This window comes from Bolinopsis microptera, unplaced genomic scaffold (assembly GCF_026151205.1).
Source record: "Bolinopsis microptera isolate Bmic1 unplaced genomic scaffold, MBARI_Bmic_1.0 sca8, whole genome shotgun sequence".
NCBI classification, from domain to species: Eukaryota; Metazoa; Ctenophora; class Tentaculata; order Lobata; family Bolinopsidae; genus Bolinopsis; species Bolinopsis microptera.
In genome coordinates this window covers 40,206-65,700 of record NW_026971780.1, presented here as the reverse complement: position 1 = coordinate 65,700, position 25,495 = coordinate 40,206, and the positions used below count along the sequence as shown (strand labels likewise).

General features: G+C 37.3%; 1 protein-coding gene across 1 annotated transcript in view; it reads left to right on the top strand.

Moving 5' to 3' along the window:
- The first annotated feature begins 6,604 nt into the window (after positions 1-6,604).
- Positions 6,605-25,495, top strand: part of LOC134825685 (hemicentin-2-like) — a 37,664-nt gene continuing 18,773 nt past the window's right edge. The window contains exons 1-20 of the mRNA XM_063837890.1: positions 6,605-6,665; positions 8,697-9,005; positions 9,221-9,640; positions 10,062-10,388; positions 10,492-10,800; positions 11,028-11,348; positions 11,505-11,801; positions 14,210-14,620; positions 20,408-20,533; positions 20,669-20,798; positions 20,935-21,060; positions 21,170-21,252; positions 21,690-22,115; positions 22,355-22,573; positions 22,702-22,831; positions 23,012-23,140; positions 23,357-23,442; positions 23,584-24,018; positions 24,819-25,145; positions 25,306-25,407. Of these exons, the coding sequence (XP_063693960.1) occupies positions 6,605-6,665; positions 8,697-9,005; positions 9,221-9,640; positions 10,062-10,388; positions 10,492-10,800; positions 11,028-11,348; positions 11,505-11,801; positions 14,210-14,620; positions 20,408-20,533; positions 20,669-20,798; positions 20,935-21,060; positions 21,170-21,252; positions 21,690-22,115; positions 22,355-22,573; positions 22,702-22,831; positions 23,012-23,140; positions 23,357-23,442; positions 23,584-24,018; positions 24,819-25,145; positions 25,306-25,407 (4,774 nt within the window). The remainder of the gene's footprint in view (positions 6,666-8,696; positions 9,006-9,220; positions 9,641-10,061; positions 10,389-10,491; positions 10,801-11,027; positions 11,349-11,504; positions 11,802-14,209; positions 14,621-20,407; positions 20,534-20,668; positions 20,799-20,934; positions 21,061-21,169; positions 21,253-21,689; positions 22,116-22,354; positions 22,574-22,701; positions 22,832-23,011; positions 23,141-23,356; positions 23,443-23,583; positions 24,019-24,818; positions 25,146-25,305; positions 25,408-25,495) is intronic.

The window sequence follows — 25,495 nt, the reverse complement described above, 5'->3', positions numbered from 1 at the left end:
TCCCTCCCTCCTTTCCTACCCTCCCTCCCTACCCTACCCTCCCTCCAGGGGAGGGAGGGTAGGAAAGGAGGGAGGGAGCCCGAAGTCCTTAACACCCGTACATACAAATACAATGGGACCTAACCGTTGGTTACGAAAAAGACACGTCGATCAGGGAAAGCAGATTGGTTTTTTTTTATTTGTATAAAATAGCACGTGGGTCTGAGTTAATTACTCCAAAAAATTTGAAGCATTCCCGTTAGATTGAATAATATATTTGAAGACTGTTGTTGCAAACGTTCTATACGTATCCTTTGTAATATCATGAGTCCTATTTCTTGCTCATTCTGTGACAAGTCTTTTGTCAATAAATATAGCTTGTCCTCACACAAAAGTCGGTATCATCGAGAGAACGGAGAGTCAGAAACAAGCTCTAACATTCAACCACTATCAAAAGCTAACTCGGATGCGACTGATGTAAAACTGGATTATCCTGCTTCCACATATTCAGATGCTGATACGATAATATCTGAAGAATCTCAACAAGACGGTTCTAACTCTGAGGAAACAAGTGCTGATGACGAGTCAAAAACACCATATAGTGATAGTAGAAGTGTATCAAGTAGTGATGAGTTAGAATCTGACTCAGTTCGGCAACACAAAGGCAAGCGGAAAGGCGTAGCAATCAAGCAAATAAATAAAAAGGTAAATGATATGTCGAAATTACTCAAATCTCTAGATGTCCTGTTACAAAGTAAATTGTGCAAGGAGGAGAACAAATGTATGGACTTTTTATTCTCTTACATAATGAAAACGGAAATGTTTGAGAAATTTGAGCAGCATCTCATTGACTGTGGACAAGACATCGCCACAATTTTAAGTATGGAAGAACAAGCTCTTTTGACTGCAGTTATCACGACTACTAGTCTATCTGATGTCAACAAACTAATGAACGAGAACAAAAATATTATCATCAAGCTTCTTAAACTTTCACAAATATATCGTCAGGAAGATTCTTGAACTTTATAACCAAAACGTTGATAATTATTGAGATAAGTATTTGGATATATAGAGTTATTGAATATAGTTTAGTTAAAGTTATCTTCAAAAATCTAAACGTGTGTTTCCTTGTCTACATTATAACTTTAAAAATAATACATCATAATTATCATTCAGTATTCAGTATATTATTCAGTATATTATTCAGTATTCATTCAGTATTCATTCAGTATTCAGTATTCATTCAGTATTCATTCAGTATTCAGTCAGTACTCATTCAGTATTCATTCAGTATTCAGTATTCATACAGTATTCATTCAGTATTCAGTATTCATTCAGTATTAATTCAGTATTCAGTATTCATTCAGTATTCATTCAGTATTCATTCAGTATTCATTCAGTATTCATTCAGTATTCATTCAGTATTCATTCAGTATTCATTCAGTATTCATTCAGTATTCATTCAGTATTCATTCAGTATTCATTCAGTATTCATTCAGTATTCATTCAGTATTCATTCAGTATTCATTCAGTATTCATTCAGTATTCATTCAGTATTCATTCAGTATTCATTCAATATTCAGTATTTATTCAGTATTCATTCAGTATTTATTCAGTATTCAGTATTCATTCAGTATTCATTCAGTATTCAGTATTCATTCAGTATTCAGTATTCATTCAGTATTCATTCAGTATTCATTCAGTATTCATTCAGTATTCATTCAGTATTCATTCAGTATTCAGTATTCATTCAGTATTCATTCAGTATTCAGTATTCATTCAGTATTCAGTATTGTGTAAGATAAGGTGACGGATTTCATTTTATCCTACTCAAGAAAATATTCCGCTCACAAAATACCAGGAAACAGAACACGGAACATTAATCGATGAACTGCTGCCAGATACCGAGCAAATATTTACGGGTATGATTTCTACAATATTGTACTAAAATACTATGCTGATATACAACAACTCAAATATAACAAGGCAGAATAGTGCGAACCTTGAGCATAAAATTAAACAAAACAACTTTGATCCAGTTGTCACTTACCTAAAGCTGAGATCTCAAGATATAAAGAAGATAGAGACTATCCAGTAAAACACGCACCTGTTCGTAATTATACCTTATCAAGATATTTAACAAAGACAAACACTGAGTTCTAATGTAAAGGGACGGTCCACTAATTGAGGTAAGAATTAACACTATCTTTCATTGGTTATTATATTTAAAAATTCCTCGCACACTGTTCAATTTGTTGAGATCTTCTGATATAATTGTAGAAAATATAAAATATCTAGACCAGTCCTGACAAGAGATTTGAGTCAAATACATTGCACAGCTGCTACTGTGACTATTCTGTACTAGGTCTATGGCTATTATACAATGACATATTATTCTTGAGGCTGTAAAGTAACCGTCTTGTAAGTACTCTCTATAAATTACATTTCATATCAAACAGTCAGTGTAATACGTGATCGAGTACACTATATATTTATCAGCTTCTACATTTTGTTGACACGTATTTATTTTAAGAAAGTCACATTTTTATCGATTCACTTTAGTTTTATTTGGTTCTTAAATTAAGCAAATATCTGTCAAGTACAAACACAGCTGTTGCCGTAAATTTACTTTACAATGACGGTACAATCTTGGTACGATCGAGTAACCGTCCTGAAAAGTGCTTTCTCATTACGTTACCATATCAACCAGGTGTTGTCCTAAACTGTACACTCTAGTTAAATTTAGCTAGCACATAAGTCAGTATATCCCTTTATCAGTACATTGTACTGCAGAGGTCGCCTTGAACCAGATGTTAATAATGTCGATAGACAACTGATGTAATTGTACGTGAACGTGTACACTATTCATTTAACGACTTCTGCTGTGTGATGAATGTATTTAGTTGATACTTTGTATCGCATAATGTAGGGTTAGATAATTGCTTGATGGGTTAAACTAGGCTAAAATGTGTAAAATAATAATATAAACGCATTTGAGAACGACTCCGACTGGGATTCGAACTTGTAACCTCTGGCTAAAATGTGGCAGATTAGTCAACTGTGCTAAAGCTAAATGTGCCTCAATTTTAGGGGTAAACGGAGCTCGAAAAAATCCTCTTACACTACTCAAATTACGCGACTTTTACAGCTAATTTTGCTCCAAAAGCCGCGCACCATCAAATATGGCACCCAGGCGAAACTCACTGATCTTTCCAAAAATGTATGACAAATTTGGTATTGTGAAAATTCTCACAGTCTCTAGAAAATAATGGTACAAAAATTTTTAAAATCCGAGCAAGTTTATTTTTATGGTTTACCCCTAGCACAGTAGCGCATCTCGCTGTGAGAAGCCTCATTGAGTGCGCGGCACAGTTGACAGTACACAGTAACGCATCGCGCTACAAGTTATAAACCAACAAGTACAAGACTATTTATGGTTTTTACGATTTTGCAGCCGAACAAAACTTGTAGGTTTACAACCTACCAGGACGCGCGCCGAGTTGGACTCGTCGACGGTCTATTAGTAGAGGCTCTTACAGGCAAAAAGACGTGTATTCTGCTACGAGTTTAGAGACCTAACCGCTAATTAGACACAATAGTATGATGTCTAAGGATCGATAATATGTTAAGAAGTATAAATTTGGCCTTATTAGTCACGTGCTATACCAATGCGCGTTTTAAACTTTGACAGTCTATTACTCTACGGCAAATAGAGTAATTATATTCATATTTTGTCAGCAATAAGATCACATTATTTTCTATTTGGTGTGAAGGTATAAGCTAGAACGGACATAATCCCGCTGAGTTATAGCTGTTTGAAATTTATGATGAACGCGCGGGTGCCAATTGATAACAACTAAATGCTTTTAATTGCGCGTAGTGCGCGTCGAAAATTTGGCAAAAACGCTTGCGGAGTGACAATATTCAAACTTCGATGAAGTATATGAAGTGGGTACTTCTCGGAAAGGAAAAATTTAGGCAAACACGCGCGATGTGACTATTTTTGGGTTGATTTAATACAACTGCAAAAAATTATTCAAACTTCAAGCAAAAAAGTTGACCATTGTTAATGGTCTGACCCGGCGCGCGCTACTTCGTAGCACTTGCCATCGGGAAGAAAGCGGCGCGCGCTACTTCGAAGCGGCGCGCGCTACTTCGAAGAAATTTAGACGAGTAACATCCGTCAAGCAAAAAAGTCAAAGTTTTTACCACTTTTTTGGATTTTTAACTGCGCTAAAATAGAGGGATTTGTTTTATTTTTATACCATCTTGTGCAGCTGTCTTTTAGCTATCTTCATGCAAGTTTTGCCGACATGCCAACAAAATTAACTTGCTCAAATTATCAAAAAACATGGTTTTGGGCCTATTTTTGGCCCCAAAATCGGTTTTTTGCGATTTTAACCGCGCTAACTTAGTCCAATCATCTTAAAACTACTTTTAATCGATTCTACGGTCAAAAATACCTCTAGTAAGGTGTATCTGGGGTCCCAAGCGTATCGTGCAGACAATGCCCGTAAGAGCCTCTATTATATATATGGAACAGATATTATACGAGTACCACCCGTTAAAACAAAACTGAAAACGGGTTTGTTAATTACTTTGCATCATTATAATAAACCATTTAATAATTAATATAATTAATTGACGATGTCCATTTTTCGCAGATCGCGGCGAGGCCCAATAGCGCATCTCGCCGATCTAAATGGCGGAGAGGCCATTGCTCTGTCAACAATCTACTGAACTGTCAACTCTGAAGAGAAACGAGTTCAGTAGATTGTTCTTGTACATAACATGAGGCTTGTACATAACATGTAATGAGGCTCATAACCAATACTTCCACTTTGCGGCTTACTCCAAAGCAGTGACGTAACGAAGGGCGCCGCCGACCCTGCTGTGGGGGGCGGAGTTTAACTACGGTACTTAACTACGGTAATACTAGCAAAACTGCGCGTTTTATTTGCTCTAGAAACACATTTTTTAAAGGGGAGGTGGCGCCAACAGGGGGGCGCTTTTTCAGCGGGGGCGCTGCAACAGGCAACGTTACGCCACTGCTTCAAAGGGGATATAAGAAAGTGGGTACAATTTCCCGTTAGTGGTTAGGGTCGGGGTTTCAGCATATGCTTTTGTTAGATATTGGGTTAGGGTTAGGGTTGGGATCAGATTAGAGGATTTTGAATAGTCATTCTGGGCCACCAAGAGAACGTGTTTAAAAAGTCACGTGACAGTCGAGTGTAGAGTGATTAATCATCATCCGACCCCCAACCCATGTAGCTGAGACATCTCACAGCAAGTAGACTAAAGTGGCTCTTGCTTGTGAATGGTGCCGAAGCGGTGGGTTGGGAGTCCCCCTGGGATCATTTCGTCCATAAAATTGTATACTATATAAAATAGTACTGTAAAATATCTACAAAATTTACATAAACAAATCTTGGAGACCTCAAAGGTTCAAGATACTGGGCTGTTGATCAATGATCTTCCTCTGATTCCTCTCAGTGCAATGAGTGTACTTCTTAACAGATCAAATCTGAATCGTGTTCTGATATGATTTTTGACCTGGCTCTTGGCTTCGTTTTTGTGGTTAAGAATTCTAGGACTTCAGAGATGGTCCCACAGTGAGATACACAATCCCACAATCCGCGAGAGTTTTGCACTGGTTCCTTGTCTAAGGTGTAATTAACTGTTCACTAAATGCTTGTATGCATTTGATTGTTAGTCTAGATTTAATGCACAATATTATTGTATTGATCCTATGATTTCCAATTTGCAGATTGCGAAGAGAAACAGGAAATGAACCATGCCTACTAATATTCTGACTTCCCTAGAAATGATGTGTGTATAAACTGTGTTCCTGTCGTTTGAAATAGGCCATTAGATTATGTCCTTGATTAGTAAGGAATAAAATTTTTTAAAGGAATACAAATTTGAATTTTGATCTTTATTACAGATTATGAGTACCACTGTGCCCTGCTCGGATGCCTTCCGAAATAGCTTTTTTCATAGATCTATGCTGAATTGGAATAGTCTACCAGTATGTATCCGGCAGTCAGAGCGGATTTCTACTTTTAAGGCCAAACTGATCAGGTACCTCTGGGCTGCCGATACTGTCTGGCCAGATTAGCTCATCAGTCTTATGAGTCTCAGAAATTTGTTTTTGTTGGTTACAATTCTGTCCGTCCAATTTCCTATCTGCTTGTCCTTTTCTTATTTCTTTATCAGTTGTGACGGAATTGTAATGAACAAAATCCTTATAATTATTTATGATATGTTTGATTTCTTGTTAATGTTTGTCATTCAAATTTGGTAGACGGCCCCAACGTTAATGTGGCTCTTGCTATGTGTTGGTTCAGCCGAATTAATTATTATAGTTAATCAAGTTTATTTTTCTCGTTAGTTGTCATCCGGCCAAACATTAAGCAACTTATATTGCAGTACCATTTATCATTTAGTAATCAAAATATGTCATTGTAATTTTGCATGGCTGAAATGTAACGCTTGATTTATATATATAATGATTAATTGAATTTTCAAATAAAAAACATATCATAGATAACCATTATAAAAGCTGCGCGTCTGTTGATTGCCTCAACTTGGATTAATAGTAATTTCAATCGTCAGAAGCTTAATGATGGCAGCTCAAATTGCCCAGTGCACCATCGACAAGATCAAGGACTCGAGTGCCAATAATGGTTTTTCCAAACCCCTTTTTGCCGATTGGCTGGTGGTCCTAGCTTCCTAGTGAGCCGCACCCTACTGCTAAACGGCACATGATGGTTTGTGTTTTAATACTTTAATTTAAACGATTATTCAGTTGATGGTTATCAGGTTATAAATTATAGGTCCTATTTCTTTTTGCGGCGTGCCAATAAAATAACGAATTCGTATTTGCATTTATTGCAGTTTGTTACGATTTATTTCATTTGACCTCACTTTTCTATTTAGTTTTGATATATTTTCTAGTGGGTATGTTTTTTCAGGAGTGCCCACTGGGGTTTTATTTTAAACTGATTATGATGTAGTTAATAAATTAGTCCATTAGAGACAATCCCCTCACGAGGGGCTTTCAATCAATTCTTTTCCTTTTAATAATCACGGCTTGACCATTCAGTTATACTACGGTGTTGAGGAGTGCCCACTGGGGTTTTATTTTAAACTGATTATGATGTAGTTAATAAATTAGTCCATTAGAGACAATTTATTCTTTTCCAACACTACTGCACAACAAACGCCTGCCCATCATGTGATCAAAACATCCTGTTTTCAATTATTTAAGAGATCTTTAACTCAATCTCCATAGTTTATCCTCCAGCACCCTTCCCAAGAGTGGACACTGAAAAGGCAAAGAAAGGTTACACTGTTAAAAAATGATTGTTACCACTGAGATCGATAATGATGGAATTTTAGGTCCATGTTTTGACGACAACTACATCAGTTGAATTAAAAAGTGTATGTATTTTTGTTTTTTTATCTCTCTACCCAGTGATTTACTGGTGCTGTTTGAGCCACCTAAAACCAGGACAGAATCAGAATATCTCAGACTAAGTTCAGAACATTTAATGAACTGTGAATTATATGATGTATTGTGTATACTACTACCTTACTACCTAAATTATTTTGGATTGCCTCCTATTATTTTTCCCTTGAGATCATATATCAGTATATTATTTCCTCTTATCTCATCCATATCACGTGAGGATAATTCCTTGTGCTAGTCTCACCTCGTGAATATCTTATAATCTTTTTATTACTGAAATTCTCAACATTATTAGTCTTATAATTTACTGACTGTCATTGATTAATTGTTATTCATACAATTATCATGAAACTTACCAGTAGGACTTTTATGTTAATTCTTGTGGCAGTGGTCGATTGAGGTTAAATAATGTGAAAAATTCTCTCCTGATAGGTCACACCATGATATTTGTATCGAAGTAAGTAGGTTTCTGTGATCGATGATTGCTTATTGCACGCTTGGTTTTTAATTTTTGGAACCAGAATTAATGACACAATAAATCACAATTTTTTGTTTGTTGAGGAAAATATCAATTGTGCAGTGCAAAAATAATGATTTTTAATTCATAATTCTGATATTTACAATTTTTATTATGACCCAAGATTAGGATAACATCTTTCAGTCTATTGTGTAATTAATATAATAATTATTCTTGAGATCGCATGTATAGTCTTAGAAAATTCGATACTCAATTGATAATTAAATTTCTTAAAACTCTGACATTGTCTGTAACACCATTAATTCTTAAACTGATTCTCTTACATTTATTCGAACTTTTCCTTATCTTTTGTACCGTTTTTAACGTTACAACTGCTTAAAACTGCTTATCTCCTCACTACGTTATTATAATTGTTAATTTTCAGATTAGTGCTAATACTGCTGTTCAGCTGTTACATGTGTGGTAAGTACCTGCTGTGTTTAAAATAAAAACTTATCAAGTAATTGGTAAGAATAAATATAGTCGAAAATATTTACTGTATTATTTCCTTTTCCCTAGAACAGGATTCATAGCCAAACTGATGTAAACGTTTCTACTTTTTACTATGTATCTCCTTTTATCATTGCCTTCCCCTAAATGGAAATATCACTCAATATTAGGCAATATTAATTTATGTCCACTAAATAAAGCTATACATCATATCGTTATTCTTTGACATCTAAGCGAAGACTTACTGGTTTATTCTGTTAAAGGAAGTGTCGTTTTCAGGTCCTGATATATTTAAGTTCACATCACAACCTGTATCAAAAACTGTTAATCCTGGTGGAACTGTTACTCTGTCCTGTGTAGCTACTGGAAGAACTGGTATTATAGCATACTCCTGGTACCAGCTAAAATCAGACTTCAATGCTCCTCCTCAGAACACAGACCTGATTAGTGGAGCTACAGGAGCAGAGTATTTAGTGGACGCAGTTGATGTTGATGAAAGTGGAGAGGGTAATTTGTTCCAGTGTAAAGCTACTTATGGAGACGATATTATTCTCAGTAAAGTTGCAATGGTAAAGTACACATTGGACGGTTGGTAGCACTTAAACTATCAATTTATTTAGGACATCATTATTTTTATCAGGAATTTCTACTACCTACTTTGAACGTTAACATTCCCTAATTTATACATGTTGTGTTCAAATACGATAGTTGATGGTCAGTTACTGAGTAACAATTAAAGTCCCTACTATAATTAAACAATGTTGTACAATTTTTCCATATTAGTACAATCTTATATTTCTCAGACAAGTTAAGTTTCACTGGGGACAGCTATGAAAATATAAAATCGGAAACCGGAGATGATGAAGCTGACCCTAGTGCCTTTCTTTGGAGGTTAAAGTGCAATGGTCATGCTGATTGGAGTACAGCAATCAAAAATGGAGAACCCTACGATGTTTACTGGTACAAAGGAACTGAGACTGACAGGGTTGAAGTTAAATATACGAATATGTGGACATATTACACAAGTGGGTCTACTGGTTCTAATTCTATAACACTTGATATTGGAGGCAGTAAATATGCAGAATATACAGACTTAGGTCAATACGACCTGGTAATATTTAACCCTCAGACGTCTGATGGTGGAACTTATTATTGTAAAGCAGTGTCAAGGGGTAACGGAAACAGTGTCACATTAGGTTCAACAATCCTAGATGTTAAAGAACGTGAGTAATATTGTTCCATAAATTGTACAAACTTCTGCATTATTTAGCCTAGAGTTGGTCGAGGGGTTTAAAAGTTGATGCATCACTAGTACAGGTAAACCCCCCCCCCCCCCCCCCCCCCCCCCCTAAAATGTCACCACCCCTAAAACGCCACTCTTAATTGATTGGATCCCATCTTCTTAGAAAGTATTTTACCTAATCATTTGTAACTCCTAAACATAAAAAATATCATTCAGACCCTGCCACATCCTGAAATTGAATCTAAATGATGCCATAAGGGCATTTTTTTCACTTTGTAAGAATTATATGAAATATTGACACTGGAAAAACACTGGTAAGTATGCAGTGTATACATTCTGCATGATATTATGATTTTATGAAACAAACGATTGGAATTTTTTATTAAGTGTCTTATCTGCAGAGAATAATGATTATGATATTCAATCTGGAGTCATAGCAGCGGGGTATGTTGTGCTGGCTGTTGATGAAACCGGAGATCGCAAAGTCACCCCAAATGTTGGTGATAAAGTTCTTCTGATGTGTGGAGGTGTTTGTAGAGCTAGTGATAAATGGGATATTCAGTACAAATGGAGGAAAGGTAGCAACTCTAATAGTCCTGAAGTATCTACTTCGAGAGAGCATATTGTGCAGACTGACAGTGCTGGGTCTGTAGAATACAGATGTGAGATAGTGAATGGTGCTTCCTGTGGTAATCCTGACGCAGAGAAAGTGTTGTTTGTTGTTCAAGGTAAGACACATGAAAACGACACATGTATTACTTTTTGATTCTAATCTTAATAATTAAATGTGCAAGATACATGACAATGTCAATCATGTCACTATAATTTCAGCTGCTGAGATTGATCCCCTTCTCCAGTTCACATTCTCCAAGTCTCCACCTGAGTACATGTGGTATGACACCTCTGATAACTCTAAGTCTGACAACCCCTTTGAGATAAACTGTGATGGCTCTGTCTCTTCTGGGAGTGCCACATTTATAAAACATATTTTCAAGAAAGGAACTCGTGTATCCCTTACATTTCCTTACACTTTTGAGTCTGATATCAAGTCAGCAAGAAGTGGAGTGTATCAATGTGGGCTGTACAATGACCCGGTCAAAATGACTTGGTATCAAAAAACGACGAACGTTATTATCGCTAGTATGTGTGATTCATTAATTCATTGTTAAAATGTTAGATAAATAGACTTGAATGGAGTGGTTATGTTGTCGGTGTTAATAACGGATAGATATTAAATAAGCTGTGCATAATTTTAACTAAAAGCCATAATTACTGTATCTAATTCAGTCCACTATATCATTGAGTTAATCTGGATTCTGATCCACCACATTATAAATAATTTAGTGTGATTGATTATCATCTTGCAGGTGATCCGACTAGTAGCATCACTCCTACAAGTAAAAGTGTGGAAGATGGCACTTCAGCTACATTTACATGTACTGTGGGTGGGTACCCTATAGAATCAGTTACTATCAGTGATCCAAAATCTGTGAGGACAGATTGTCCACAAACTAGTGGAGACATAACTTGTAGTTCTATTGCCAATACTTCAAAATATGAGATCACTGTGTCCGGATTTAGTTCTGCAAAGAACGGAGATTACACGTGCACAGTGCAAACAAGATGGTATAAAACTGACAGTACTGACATGGGGAAAGTTAGCTCTGATAAGATAACACTACAATACGGTAAGAACATGAATATTTATTTGTTGTATGTTATTTACAAAATATGTTTATTGGTAGTCGATCCATACTAATTTTTAGTGGCATAAGTTTGTTAGAACTTTTGTATTTAAATGTTTTGATAACTTTTATGTTACTGAGAGTAATGTGATTTTTCAGTGAAAGCAAGTACTACTGAGCTGACTGCCAGTAAAACGTCAGTCAACAAAGGTGATAGTATCACTTTAACCTGTGTTGTTGAGGGTTACCCGGAACCTAACATACCAACTCTCAAAAAGAAAGGTTCTTCATCCCCAATAGCCTGGACATCAACATGCACAGGAACTAATGTAAAGAAATGCTTAAAAACTTTCTCTTCTCCAACGTATTCAGATTCAGGAGAATATTTGTGTGAAGGCAGCAATACCATTGATGGTGTTTCAAAAACATCTGATGATGATGTCAGCTTAACGATAGGTGAGCTTCTGTGATACTGCAACCTATCCAGTTGGATTTTAGTAATTTATTACACTATAAGAAATTTGATAATGTTTGTATTTGCACAAAGGTAACTTTTGGCATGACATATTGAATAGAAATATGAATGATCAAAGAGATTGTTTCGTAGAATTCACTGTAGCTCCAGAGTCCAGAGTGTAGAAAGGAAATACTGCAATATTTTCTGATATATTCACACTTCTTTAAAATCGATTAAGGGGGCAGGGGCGGGGGGGGTCTTTATGAAATTTCTCTCGAAATTGATTTTATAGTTGTTTCTGATAGAGGGGAGTGATATCTACCAGATGTTTTTGGTCCCATGGAAAAATTTCGTTCCTAGCCGAAATTATTGCCGGTCAAAGGTCAGCGCTCATGTGTAATTGTATTGCGCGAGCGATTTTCAATCGCGTGCCCTGAAAATCGAGTTTAAAAATCTATCTTCTCCTACATTTTTTGAGCAATCACCTTGAAACTTTCAGGATATGTTCTAAGGACCATTTAGAAACTTCTGGTCTATCATAATTTTAAAATAGGCCTTGATTTGATTTGATTTGAAACTTTTACAAAATAGCAAATATACAAATGTACAGCAAATCGAACAAACATATAAAATGGGCCGAAATGTATAAATGCTATAAAGCGTGGGTCAGTGAAACAAGTTCAGAGGACAACTTTTAAAACACGAGGTTTATGGCCGCCCAAAGTCTCAATAACGTCACTTCCACCTAGTAATAAAATTATGAAATATGAAGTGTGAAACAAAATATGAAATATGAAGTGTGAAACAATCAAGAAATAGCTCGTATATAAATTATAAAATTGTCTCTCAAATACAGATAACGTCCGAGAACTATTAAGATACACAATACTCATTCAAATACTGATCAGTGTCCGAGAGACATGAATTGCTTCACGGTGGTTTCTTATCACGGCTACAGACTTTCCCGTACCGGATATAGTGGTCGAGATGAGTCTGTTCAACCCTCTTCTTCTTCAGGTCCGTAACCAGATGTTTCCTCGTTGCTCGTTCTTCGCTAGATCTATCTGGACAGATCCATACATTTTTGTGGGTCTCAACTAGCCTCAGTCTTCCTGTTTTCGTCAGAATCTGTTGAACCGCTGTAGAGCTTGGGACAGTGATCTTTACTGGTCGGATAGTCGTACTCTTCCTGCCAATCTCCTCCAGAACTGCGGTTACTAGCGCTGGAAGCTGTTCTCCCTCTTCTTCTTTCAACCCAAACACGATCAGGTTCTTGCTCCTGTCCTCCTCTGCAGCCACACTCTTCATCACCTTCTTCAGGATGTTACTGTTGCAGACCGTACCACTTGCACTGTTCTGTTGTACAGCTGCACTGTAGCTCTTTATCCCTGACTCCACCGTTGTTTGCACTGTCTTCTTAACCGACGTCTTAAACAACTCTAGTACAATGTCCTTCTGTACAAGCAGCTGGCCCTGCAGCCTGATCAACTTATCCTTGTCTTCTAACGCTTCCGTCTTCAAGAAATATATGATCTCCTCCATTTTACCCATCTGGCATTCATGCCGTTGAACGAGGTCTATTGCTCCCACAAGCCGAAGTGCCAGATGCTTTTTATAGACAGTTGGAGCCATAAATATTTCTCTGTCCATATCTCCACAAATATCTCTGTCGTCGATTTTCAGTTCTTTTCCCAGCGTAATGAACCACTTAGTAACACTGTCCTTCAATTTTGTCTGTTCATCATACTCGAATCCTTGAATTTGGTCCAGAGATTGGGTCACCTTACGATCATCCTCCATAATCTACTTGTATAGGAATGTACAAGTACACACGCAAAGGCTAACTACGCGGTAGCAGCAAACTGAACTTATCGCAATTTACAAAAGATAAGAGAGCTCGATAATTGCAACGTAAGCTACACTGACTACACACCTTAGAAACGTTTTTATTCGATTTTGAAAATCTTGGACCTGAAAAAATCGTCAAAAAAAAAACGAGGTCCAAGATTTTCAAAATCGAATAAAAACTTTTCTAAGGCCTATTTTAAAATTCTGATAGACCAGAAGTTTTTAAATGGTCCTTAGAACATATCCTGAAAGTTTCAAGGTGATTGCTCAAAACATGTAGGAGAAGATAGATTTTTAGACTCGATTTTCAGGGCGCGCGATTGAAAATCGCTCGCGCAATACAATTACACATGAGCGCTGACCTTTGACCGGCAATAATTTCGGCTAGGAACAAAATTTTTCCATGGGACCAAAAACATCTGGTAGATATCACTCCCCTCTATCAGAAACAACTATAAAATCAATTTCGAGAGAAATTTCATAAAGACCCCCCTGCCCCCTTAACTGTTAAGCAAGTCAGTAGAATATAATCTGATTTTGTAACTATCAAACCTTTCAGTGGGAGATGTGGAGGCAAGTTTAGCCCAATCCCCTTCAGGAACCGAACTGGACAAGGACTCTCCTGTAACTTATACTTGCAAAGTCGAGGGAAATGCTCTACCAACTAAACTGACTTTTAAGAAAGGCAATGTAGCCTTAAAATCGTATGATTCATCAGACAGTAGTAGTAGTCATGCTGATGTTGTGAAAGAAACTTACTCCCTTTCATACACGCACACGATCAGTTCGTTAACATTAGAAGACTCGGCAGTGTATATGTGTGAAGGTGAAAATGACAACAGTGGCATAAAAACGGATGGTGACACCAAAACTCTAACCGTAGTGTCTGATGTAATTGTTACCCTCTCAGCAAGCACTGATACTCCTTCTTTTGGGGATACCTTTACTATCACCTGTTTAACAACTGGAGGTAGTTAATCATACATTTATTTAACTTTTTTCGTTTTGTAATAATTGATGTTTCATCATTCAATTTTGGTTTCTCGGTTAATTGATGAAGTTGATCGATAGTGGGGAAAATATACTTTATTATATCCTACAATACACTACTACTACTACAGCTACTATGTCGGTGCTACCTCGGTAAGTCCGATCTACGCCAGAAAACCCCCTCCATATATCCCTGTCCTGCATCAGGGTTCGCAGTTCCTCTTTAGAGTTTGTCCCAACTTCCTTCAGTAACATAGACAAGTAGCTTTGTCTTGGTCGGCCTTGCTGTGCTCTACCGTGCGTAGGTTCCCATAAAGCCATAAGACTAAATCACTGGCAAGCAGCTCAGGATGTCGGATGCGGTATCCCGCCATTTTTAATCTCCTACTTCGTAACTTGTTTGACACTTGACAGCCTTGGTAGGTGTTATGAATCGTTGTGACAAGGTAAACGCAAGACTAAAAGCTAAAAGCTAAACCAAAACACAGGTTGTCATCCTGAATAGTATATCGGTTAATAATACAATAACACAATAAATTACTAGAATATATAACATCCCGTTCAACTAAAAAGTGTTAAAAACAATATAGATTTAATAATTCAACTGAATTCGTAAAAAATGTGATATAAATTAATCGTACAAAATTTAAAATGTCTGAAAACGTGGTCAAAATGAAATCTACAAAAGTGTGAAGTGAACTCACGTGAAAATATTGAAACGTGTTGCGCTCGCTACACGATTTAAAACTAAGCGCATTCCGTTTAAAACAAAAATAACGTGTTATTCTTCAAAACGTAAACGTGACAGGGAATCTTTATAACTTTACGTTTGATCTGGATAATTTAACTGGATTAATGTGTGGTTAGATTTACACATTCAAAATAAAACAACTGTCATAAAATGTGATAATGAAACGTGTTTTATGTTCCTCCCAGTTTGCGGTAACTTAGCCTGTCTGGTGGTTTACTATCACGTGCAAAGTTTGCTGGCAGAAGCAAATTAGGTTTTTGCAATTCATGCTCTCTAACAATATTAGGTTTTATAGTGCTACGGTTTATTTCTATGGCAAGCTCACGTGGTTTAAGTACAGGTTGTGCAGTGATTATAGGTTCAACGGCTGCCTTATGGTCAGGCTCAGCGGGTATATTTGGATTATTACCAACTATAATCGAAGTTTCCGGCTCTGTACTCTCAGGTAAGCTAGCTGTCTTCTCGAAATCACCCTCAGTAGCTGTAGAACTCTGCCCATCTCTTATCTCCAGCTCAACTCTCGGTGTATCCGGATCTGTTTGTTGCAACGGTTCTGACACAACAGATCTCTTGATCACCTGGTCCAAATGCTTGCGGTAGACTCCATCAGGTGTCTTGATCAGTAGCACTTTGGTACCTTCCTTACCCTCGATAACACCGTTTCTCCAGCACTTCTTGTTCTCATCATAGAACGATATAGTGTCATCAATGTTCAGATCACGAAGTCTCGATTCAGCAATCGTGTTCTGATCGTTTAAAGCAACTTTGGCAAACTTACTACTCGAACTCGGGTGTAGAAAACTCAAGGCGTTTCTCGTCCGTCGTTTCATCATCGCAACTGCAGGCTCTACTCCGGTAGTGGTGTGTGGTGTGTTGCGGTAGTTTAGTAGCCAGTCAGCCAGGTTACACATAACGTCAGGGTTTTTCAAGATCATCCGTTTCATAGCTCTTTTAAACAGTCCGACTGCAACTTCTGCTTGTCCATTACTTGCAGGTGAGTAAGCAGGAATAAGCACGTGTCGAATCTGGTTATTATTCGTGAATACTTTAAACTCTTCTGAAGTTAAACTCGATCCATTGTCTGATACTAGTATCTTGGGTAGTCCCCAACGGCTAAAGATGTCTCGTAACTCTTGAATCACTCTCTTACTTGTAATGTTCGTCATTCTAACAACTTCTAACCATTTTGAATGCGAACAGATAACTATCAGCCACATAGATCCAAGAAAGGGTCCACAGAAATCTAGATGAATCCGCTCCCAAGCCTCCATAGTTTTAGCCCATGGGTGTGGTGTAGATCTAGCGGGTTTCTTCTGGTTTAGTTGACATGGTTCACATAGTTTAACCATTTTCTCGATCTCAGCATCCATGTTTGGCCAATAAACATAGCCTCTCGCTAGTGCTTTTGTCTGTGAAATGCCCATGTGTGTTGCATGAAGCATTGAAAGCACGCTCTTTCTCATACTCTCTGGAATAACAACTCGAGATTCCCAGACAATACAGTTCTGGTCTACTGACAACTCGTTTCGACGTGTGTAAAACGGTTTCAGCTCGACATCAACAGGGGGTTTCTCGTTCCAGCCGTCTTTAACAAACTGTAACACTCGACCAAGTGTCTTGTCTCTTCTTGTGTGACTAGCTATTAACTCAGCGTCAATCAAAGGTTTGTCATCACCGAAGTAGTGCACGCTGAAAACAGTATCTAGAGGTTTCATTTCAAACTCCTCTGTTAACTCGTCATCAAACTCTCTCGTCTCTGCCGATGTGTCTAAAGGCAGTGGAAAACGGGAACATAGATCAGCATTACAATGTTTACCAGTGGGTCGAAACTAGATCTTGTAAGTGTAACCGCTAAGGAACAATGACCATCGTTGTAAACGACCTGCCACCATGCTAGGAATTCCACGACAAGGGTGAAAGATAGATTCCAGCGGCTTGTGGTCTGTAACTAGGGTAAACGGTCGTCCAAAAAGATAACGGTGCAGTCTCTTAGTCGCCCAAACTATTGCCAATGCTTCTTTTTCTATCATGGAATAGTTTCTCTCAGATTTCGTCAGTGTTCGAGATATATACTCGATCGGTCGCTCTGTCCCATTTTCATCAATATGTGACATAACAGCTCCTAAACCAACGGATGAAGCGTCCGTGTCAAGCTTTAACTCCAGCTCAGGGTTGTAAACTGTTAGAACCAAGTCAGACGATAACAGCGCTTTTAACTCATCAAAAGCTCTCTTTTCTCTATCTCCAAAGTGGAAAATACTGTCAGCGGGTCTTAAACGGTTAAGTGGTTCAACAACTGTTGACATGTTGGGAATAAAACGTGAATAGTACTGTGCACCACCAAGAAATGATATCATCTCCGCTCTAGTAGTAGGATACGGTGCTCTCACTATCGTTTCAACTTTCGAACTCAGCGGTCTTATCCCGTCAGCAGATACTTCATGGCCAAGAAATGTCACCTTAGGCTCCATGAAAACACACTTGTCTAGCCGGCATTTGTAGCCTTCATTCTCTAGTGCTGTAATCACCGTTCTCACGTTCTTCATGTGACTCTCATCATCAGGTCCTGTTATTAGAATGTCGTCAACACGCCATGCCGTGTTCTCTGTCTTTCTCAAGGTATCATCAATCTTGCGTTCAAATATCGGTCCGGCAGATGAAATACCGAATGGTAGAGAAGTAGGACTGAACAATCCTTTGTGTGTGTTCAAAGTCACAATCTTTTGGTCACATTCTCTCAACTTCAAACTATTATAAGCGGCTCTGATATCCAGCTTAGTAAACAGTTTACCTCCGACAATCTTACTCAAGCAATCTTCTATTGTAGGAAGTGGGTAAATAGCTGTGTCAAGATTAGGATTTACAGTAGTCTTGTAGTCACCACATATGCGAATCGTACCATCCGCTTTCATGACAGGAACTATGGGTGAAGCCCAGTCTGAGTGCTCTGTTGGAATCAGCTGTCCATTCTTCACTAACTCGTCTATGGCTTTCCCAACCTTGTCTACGATGGCAAATGGGACCTGCCTTGCCTTGCAAAACTTTGCTCTCGCATCAGGCTTAAATTGTAGACAAGCTTCGAATCCTTTAACAGTTCCAACACCAGGATCGAACACAGGACTGCGGAGTATCTCACTAACAAATTCATCTCTCTGAAGCTTGGAGACAGCGTAAGATTGCTCAACATCAACAAGTCCTATCATATGATCCAACCAGTCTTTACCAAACATCTGGATGATCCACTCTCGACCTAGGAGTGTGGGAAACCGACAATCGACAACATATAGTGGTAAAATCCATTTCTTGCCTCTAAATTCAACGTTTACAAGGGCCTTGCAGTCAATGCTTTCACAATTAAAATTAGCTACTTGCAATTTCTGGGAACATGGAACAATCTGGCAATCAGTTAGTCCTAGTCTAGCAAAATCAGACTTACTTATACAGCTTAAAGATGAACCAGTATCTAACTCCATTTTCAAAATCTTATCATTAATCTTAACTTTAAGAAATGGTTTCTGATTACAATCAATACAACTGGATAAATTACTAACAACTGATGCAGGTAGAGTATCATCGGGAACAGGAGTCTGTACTGGAACCTGGACAGGATCAGCCGTCTCCACGCAGTACAACGTGTTCTCCGACTTTCGATGTGTGTACCCATAATCAGCAGCGCAAGCATTGCCATCATCATGATCACCAATCCCTTCAACACAATGGGATTGCTTCTTAGCAGAACGACAGTTCTTTGCGATATGTCCGGGTTTGCGACAGTTTCTGCAACGAACTTTGCAGTTTTTCGCAACATGACCACGAACAGTACAACGTGAACAAACAATGCTAAGGTCGGCCTTCTGATGGAACTAAGAGTTTTGAGGTTTTTGAAACTTCCCGGGTTTTTGAACATAGTGTGTTGTGACTGACATTGAACTTTGCAGAGCGTTCTCCTTCGTCTGAGCTTTATCAAACAGGCTGGCAGACGTGTCGTTGGTAGCAGATTCTGATATGAGTTCAGCACGTATCCTATCAGAGGATAGTCCAGCCACAAAACGTGTACGCACCATTAAATCAAACAAATCACCGAACTGACAAACATTAGCAGCTTCCTTCAATCGTGACATAAAAGTACTGTATAAGGATTCACCAGCAATCTGATTTAAAGTCATAAACTTCTGCTGTTGAGCTACAATATTCGTTTTGGGTGATAACCGATCAACAAGAGTTTTTCTCAGGGTAGCGTAGTCAGTGTCTTTAATTTCATCTGGAAATGTAAATGCAGTTTGTCCCAACTTCCTTCAGTAACATAGACAAGTAGCTTTGTCTTGGTCGGCCTTGCTGTGCTCTACCGTGCGTAGGTTCCCATAAAGCCATAAGACTAAATCACTGGCAAGCAGCTCAGGATGTTGGATGCAGTATCCCGCCATTTTTAATCTCCTACTTCGTAACTTGTTTGACACTTGACAGCCTTGGTAGGCTACCATACAAAATTATATTGCTGACCTTGTCCTTTCATGAGATACCCAGCATCATACGCAACATCTTTGTGTATGTAACGTCCAAACTTTTCTCTTGAGCCTTTGTCAGTGTCCAGGTTTCTGATCCGTAGAGCAGTACTGATTCACAAGCCGCTATGAACAATCTAATCTTGAGGCTCTTTGAGAGTTTGGATTTCCAGATATTCTTCAGTCTATGTAGGGCACCCCACGCTATTCCCTACTATACAGCTGTAAAGATTGAATAACTCTCTCATTACTCAAAAAACTAAAGAAGACCTGGCAATAATCTTTTTAAAGAGTCAAAGATACTTTGTTTTTCACGCCCCATATCGTTCGGACTGCGGAGATTATAATTGGAATGATTAATGTAGCCCTCACCTTTCCATTTTTGACTGTTAAGTCACATACAAACCTGGCTTGAATAGCGATGATTTAGGTGGTACCCTACTATCTAATTCATAAGATGCATTTTTTCTCTTATTAAGTCGAGTATGTTTAATTAATACCATCTTCATCTCAGGAAGAAAACCTGAAAGTGTTGAACTGAAACACGACTCTATATCCATCAAATCCTACCCAACTAATAGTGGTTTCTGCTCAAGCACTGATTCATTCTCGTTGAAGTGCACATACACAACTACTGCTGGTTATTATTATAGTTATTTATAAACTTCTTAATTCTTGATAGGTACAGTATTGTATACTCAGATATTATTTCATATTTAGCATTGTATGCTTTTTTCTCAATTACCTTAGTATCTATATCATTAAACCACACAAGACTATACAAGTGGAGGAAAATATGAATGTATCGGAAAAAACATTGTGGCAAACAACAAGGAGGTAACAACTACCGAGCTTATAGATGTTTATGTGTCTCAAACTGTGGAAGTATCTATGACTCCATCCAGGTTAGGAATCAAATTAAATTGATACTGAAGGCAAGGATGAACTTTCCGATTTGATTATCAATAGTTCGAACTTATTGCAAATCTTTGGTTCTTACCGATGGCGAAACTGTTCATTGTCTAACTATAAAACGTTCAGTGAATCTGAAGTTCCTACCGGTATTGGCTTTACTATAACTTGTCACGTTGAAGGAGGAGGTCAACCCCACAAAGTAACTCTGACTACACCAGACAGTACAGTGTTAACTTGGCTGGGAGATTCTAGGTATGGAAACTATTTTGCATCCAGGAGAGGGTTTAGGACATACGTGGTTTATTGTTATAAAAATGGTCATTTGCAATAGATTTTCCACATTCTTAGCACTCTTTTTCAGCTCCGGAGGTACATTAACTTGTATTGGAACCTTTGAATTGACATGTAAACATACAATATCGAGTCCCACATACACTGATGAGGGTAAGACTTCTTATTTATGTCTTCAAGTTAATAATTACTGTATAGTTATACCATCATGACTGATGAACCAGGGAAAAATCATTTTGATCCATACTTGATCCAGTTTTACACTCCTTTAACTCCTTTACCAAAACTTTTTAAATAATAAAATAAATTTCAATCACGATTTTTGGTTCGATAATGTGTTTCAATGTGTATTCATTGGAACCGCATCATTTTGTGGTCTTACATGCGAATGTCGACGACAGAGCTTCCTAGGTACTGCTGAGAATAATCGTGATAATGCAACACTAGCACCCTGAGCACTGTTCACGTTATGTCATCATTGAAACAACGTACATCAGAAGACTTCTGATGTACGTTCAGAAGTTTATCAGTTGCTAATAATTTCTTGCGTCTCACTCATGTACCCTATTTTTAATACTTGTTATTTTCAGGAGATTATAGATGTGACGGTTACAATAGACTTCCTGGTCAGACCACCGACAAAACCAAATCTGCGACTGTGTCATTAGTTCCTATTAATAATGTCGATGTTACCTTGACAAAAAGCACAACAGAGGTTGCCTTCGGAGCCTCTTTTCTTATAACGTGTGTGGCTGATGGTGGACGAATTCCATTCTATCTGAAATTGGATCTTAGACGCCCTGACAGTTCAGTCGTTAACGATATCGTCCTTTATAACAAGTCATCACAATCACCAGCCTCAGTTACAGTGAGTGAAGAGCTCAACACATTGACTTATATCCACTCTGTAACAAGCTCCAGCTACGATCATGATGGTACTTACAAATGTCTGTCCAAGAACAGAGCTGCTTCTAATAACGAACAAAACGATGAGAAATCCGAAAACATCATAGTGGGTTAGTGCGGTAAAATTGGTTCATATATATTTCTCTAAGTTAATATCCTTATCATCTACGTCTTCACTCTTCATGAAAATGGTATCCATTCATTTGGAATATGCTATATAATATGTATAAATTGTATGCGTTAACAGTAACAATAAGACACAGATTAGCAACTACAATTATGACATCTTAATTTGAGGAAACAGGTACTTTGTTGGAGAACAGTCTCCATAGAAACATGGCTCTTTCAGTGAAAGATGTTACAAGTTCGATATCAGATCTTGGTATAGTGAACAAAGGTTCACAGTTACAGATCACTTGCTTTGCTGAAGGAAATCGACGTCCTCATGAAGTAGCTCTGAAGAAAAGTAATCTATCTGTGATCACCTGGGCTTCTCCAGCCTCTGATTGCACTGTTCTTCCGAAGTCGTACTACGAATTTGTATGTGTCTATAATATGGGCATTATTGGTACGTTATTTTATGAATACATTCGTCGCACATTATATTTTCTTAGAGATGAAACTGCTAAATTAATTTTCCAACTATAAGCAGAAGAAAAGCTTTGATATTAGGTTATCCTTATGATATGCTTTTAGATTATTCCGATGGTGGAATATATATGTGCGTGGGTAAAAATAAAGCACTTGGAAACAAAGAAGTAAGCAGCAGTGTCAGTGCTACCGCAAAAATATCACAATCTGTGCTAACAGTACTCAACCCGAACAGGTACTAATCAATAATATTACATCTTGGTTTGTTTCATCCATTCAAGCTGTCTTGTTCTTTTCAATTTGTCTTTTCCATTCAGACGATTTGGTGATATTGTTATCCCAATCCTCGAAATTGCAGTAAATGTTTAGTTTTTACTTTTGTTATAGATGAATATCTAATGTTTCAAATGCACAGCGAAACGGAATTGTCGTGGGGTAGTGATCCACTATCAATCACTTGTTACATCGAAGGTGGTCTTCAACCTCACAAAGCTACCCTTGAAATTCCTGGTGGCACTACTATAACTTGGACGCGTGATTCTTCGTGAGTTCACACAGTTTATTAATACTTATAATGAAGTCTTTAAGAAAATCAAACGACCAGACCTAAGACCTATCTCTTTAATATTTTTCTATTAGAGATACAGCTAATTCTTCAAATTTTATTGTATTTTCTGTATTTTGGTGAAGATAGTATTTATCTCAATGATTGCATGATTTTAATAATTTTAAATCATCGTGATGATTTAATAACCCCCAGGAGTTCTACGAATAATTTTAATTGCAATGGTGATCATGAAGTAACATGTGTTCATGAAATAACGTCTGACTCTTTCGACAATACCGGTAATATATTTGCATTATGAGTGAATTTGTGGTCAATCAAAATTGTTTAGGAAGCGATCAGTTCTGATGATATTGCTCTTTTAAAAAATTGTTTATTCCTCATGTTATTTTTTATTGTTTGTTAAATGATTCCTTTGATAGGGAAGTACAACTGTACGGGATTCAACATGCTCCCAGAGTCTTCAGCAGTGAAAGAAACGAAGGAGAGCGTGGAAGTAATAGTTGTGAAAGATGTTGAAGCAACACTTACTTCAAGTTCTACTTCTGATGAAGTTGATTTTGGATCTGAGCTAACTCTGACTTGCAAAGTTGAAGGTGGAAGAACTCCATTCTTCCTGTTGGTCGAATTTGATGATGGTAGTAATGTCGTTAAAACAATAATTAAATATGAGGACACGGATCAATCAAATACGGATCAATCAAACAAGGTTACCCGTGAGAAGAATTCCCTTGAATATGTTCATACGATTGGCAAAGTGGTATATGAGAACAATGGCTCATACAAGTGTACAGGGAAGAATAAAGCTTTTAAGAACGAGGAAAAGACGAATAAGAGTATCAAAAATGCTGTCGTTGGTAAGCAGGCAGCCTGGCAAATAAAAGTAGTGTCAAATCAGATGCACATTTTCAAATACTCGTGATCGTAGCTTTATTAGTGTTATGCAGCGGGAACAATCATTGCATTTTTGTTTTTCTAACCTTGTGGATCTGATTTTGTCTAATATACAATTACATCTATTCGATTGCTGGTTTTTTGAAAATATCAATAATGTTCTGTAATTACATAAACAATTGGATCATATTATTAGTGTGATTTAAAATATATTTATTCATCAAATAAAATCACCTACATTAATGATCTGGAGGGGGGTTGTTTAAAATTGAATCCTGATGTTAATGATGATTTCCATTGCATGATGATTATTCCTGGACACATATTAATAAGTTTTCTCTGTGTTGATGCTAAAAACGGTGTCTTGGAACTTATCCCTCATATATACATACTACATAGTGTATAATTTGTCTGCAATTGATATATTTAAATTGAGGGACTTTAATTTTGACCGAATTATTATCTTCAACAATGTACCATCCTGATTATATTATATATTTGTATAATACTGAACAGTTAATTATAATTTTCTGTACCACTGATTTGCCATTTATCCTATTTTCAAGGTTATTTTGATCTTGGTCTTTTAACTCAAAAATATGATAAATAAAACCATTTTTGCAGTTCTATAACCATTTTTGCAGTTCTATAACGATATGATACCACTGTAAGGTTAATATTACCCATGAATATTTTTATACTGAATAAAAATTCCTTCATTAGTATTTTTAAAACATTTAAAATTGAATAAAAATGTTTTCAGTCAAAGACGTGGAAATTGCACAGATAAACGATTTTGACACCGATTTTGGATCCTCCTTCACTTTTGACTTCACACTTAATGGTGGTCGACCTCCACATCTAGTATCATTGAAAAAAGGAAACCAAGTGATTCTCGATATAAGCATGTGTACTGGGACCAATGAAATGACATGTTCTAGTACAATTGGAGACAGTGATGTGGATTTTGAATTTGATGGAGCCTACACTGTGACTGCAGAAAACCGAGCAAAAAACGATGCTTTGAAAACTACTACATTAAACTTCACTGTAACAGTTTATAAAGAAGTAACATCTACTATCAGCCCAAGTAAATTGACATGAAACTTTAATTCGGGTCCTTTATTTAAGCGAAGAAAATGTTAATGGTTAACTAATTTTTATAATTTTTTGCTTGGGATTGTAAACATCACCATCTAATTTTGATTGATTAAGTCAAATACCGAACCCATGAGTTGTAATTTTTGTAGGTTTGGACAGTAAAATCGCATACAACGAAGACATAACCATCAAATGTGAAGTTGTAGGTGGTCTGCCACCTCACCAAGTCGATTTGATTCTTCCGAATCAAGGTGAGCTTATTTGACGTGACTTAATAGGATAGCTCTAAATTGAAATTTCTGTTGAAATTTTTGCATTGCCATCATAATAAAAAATCAA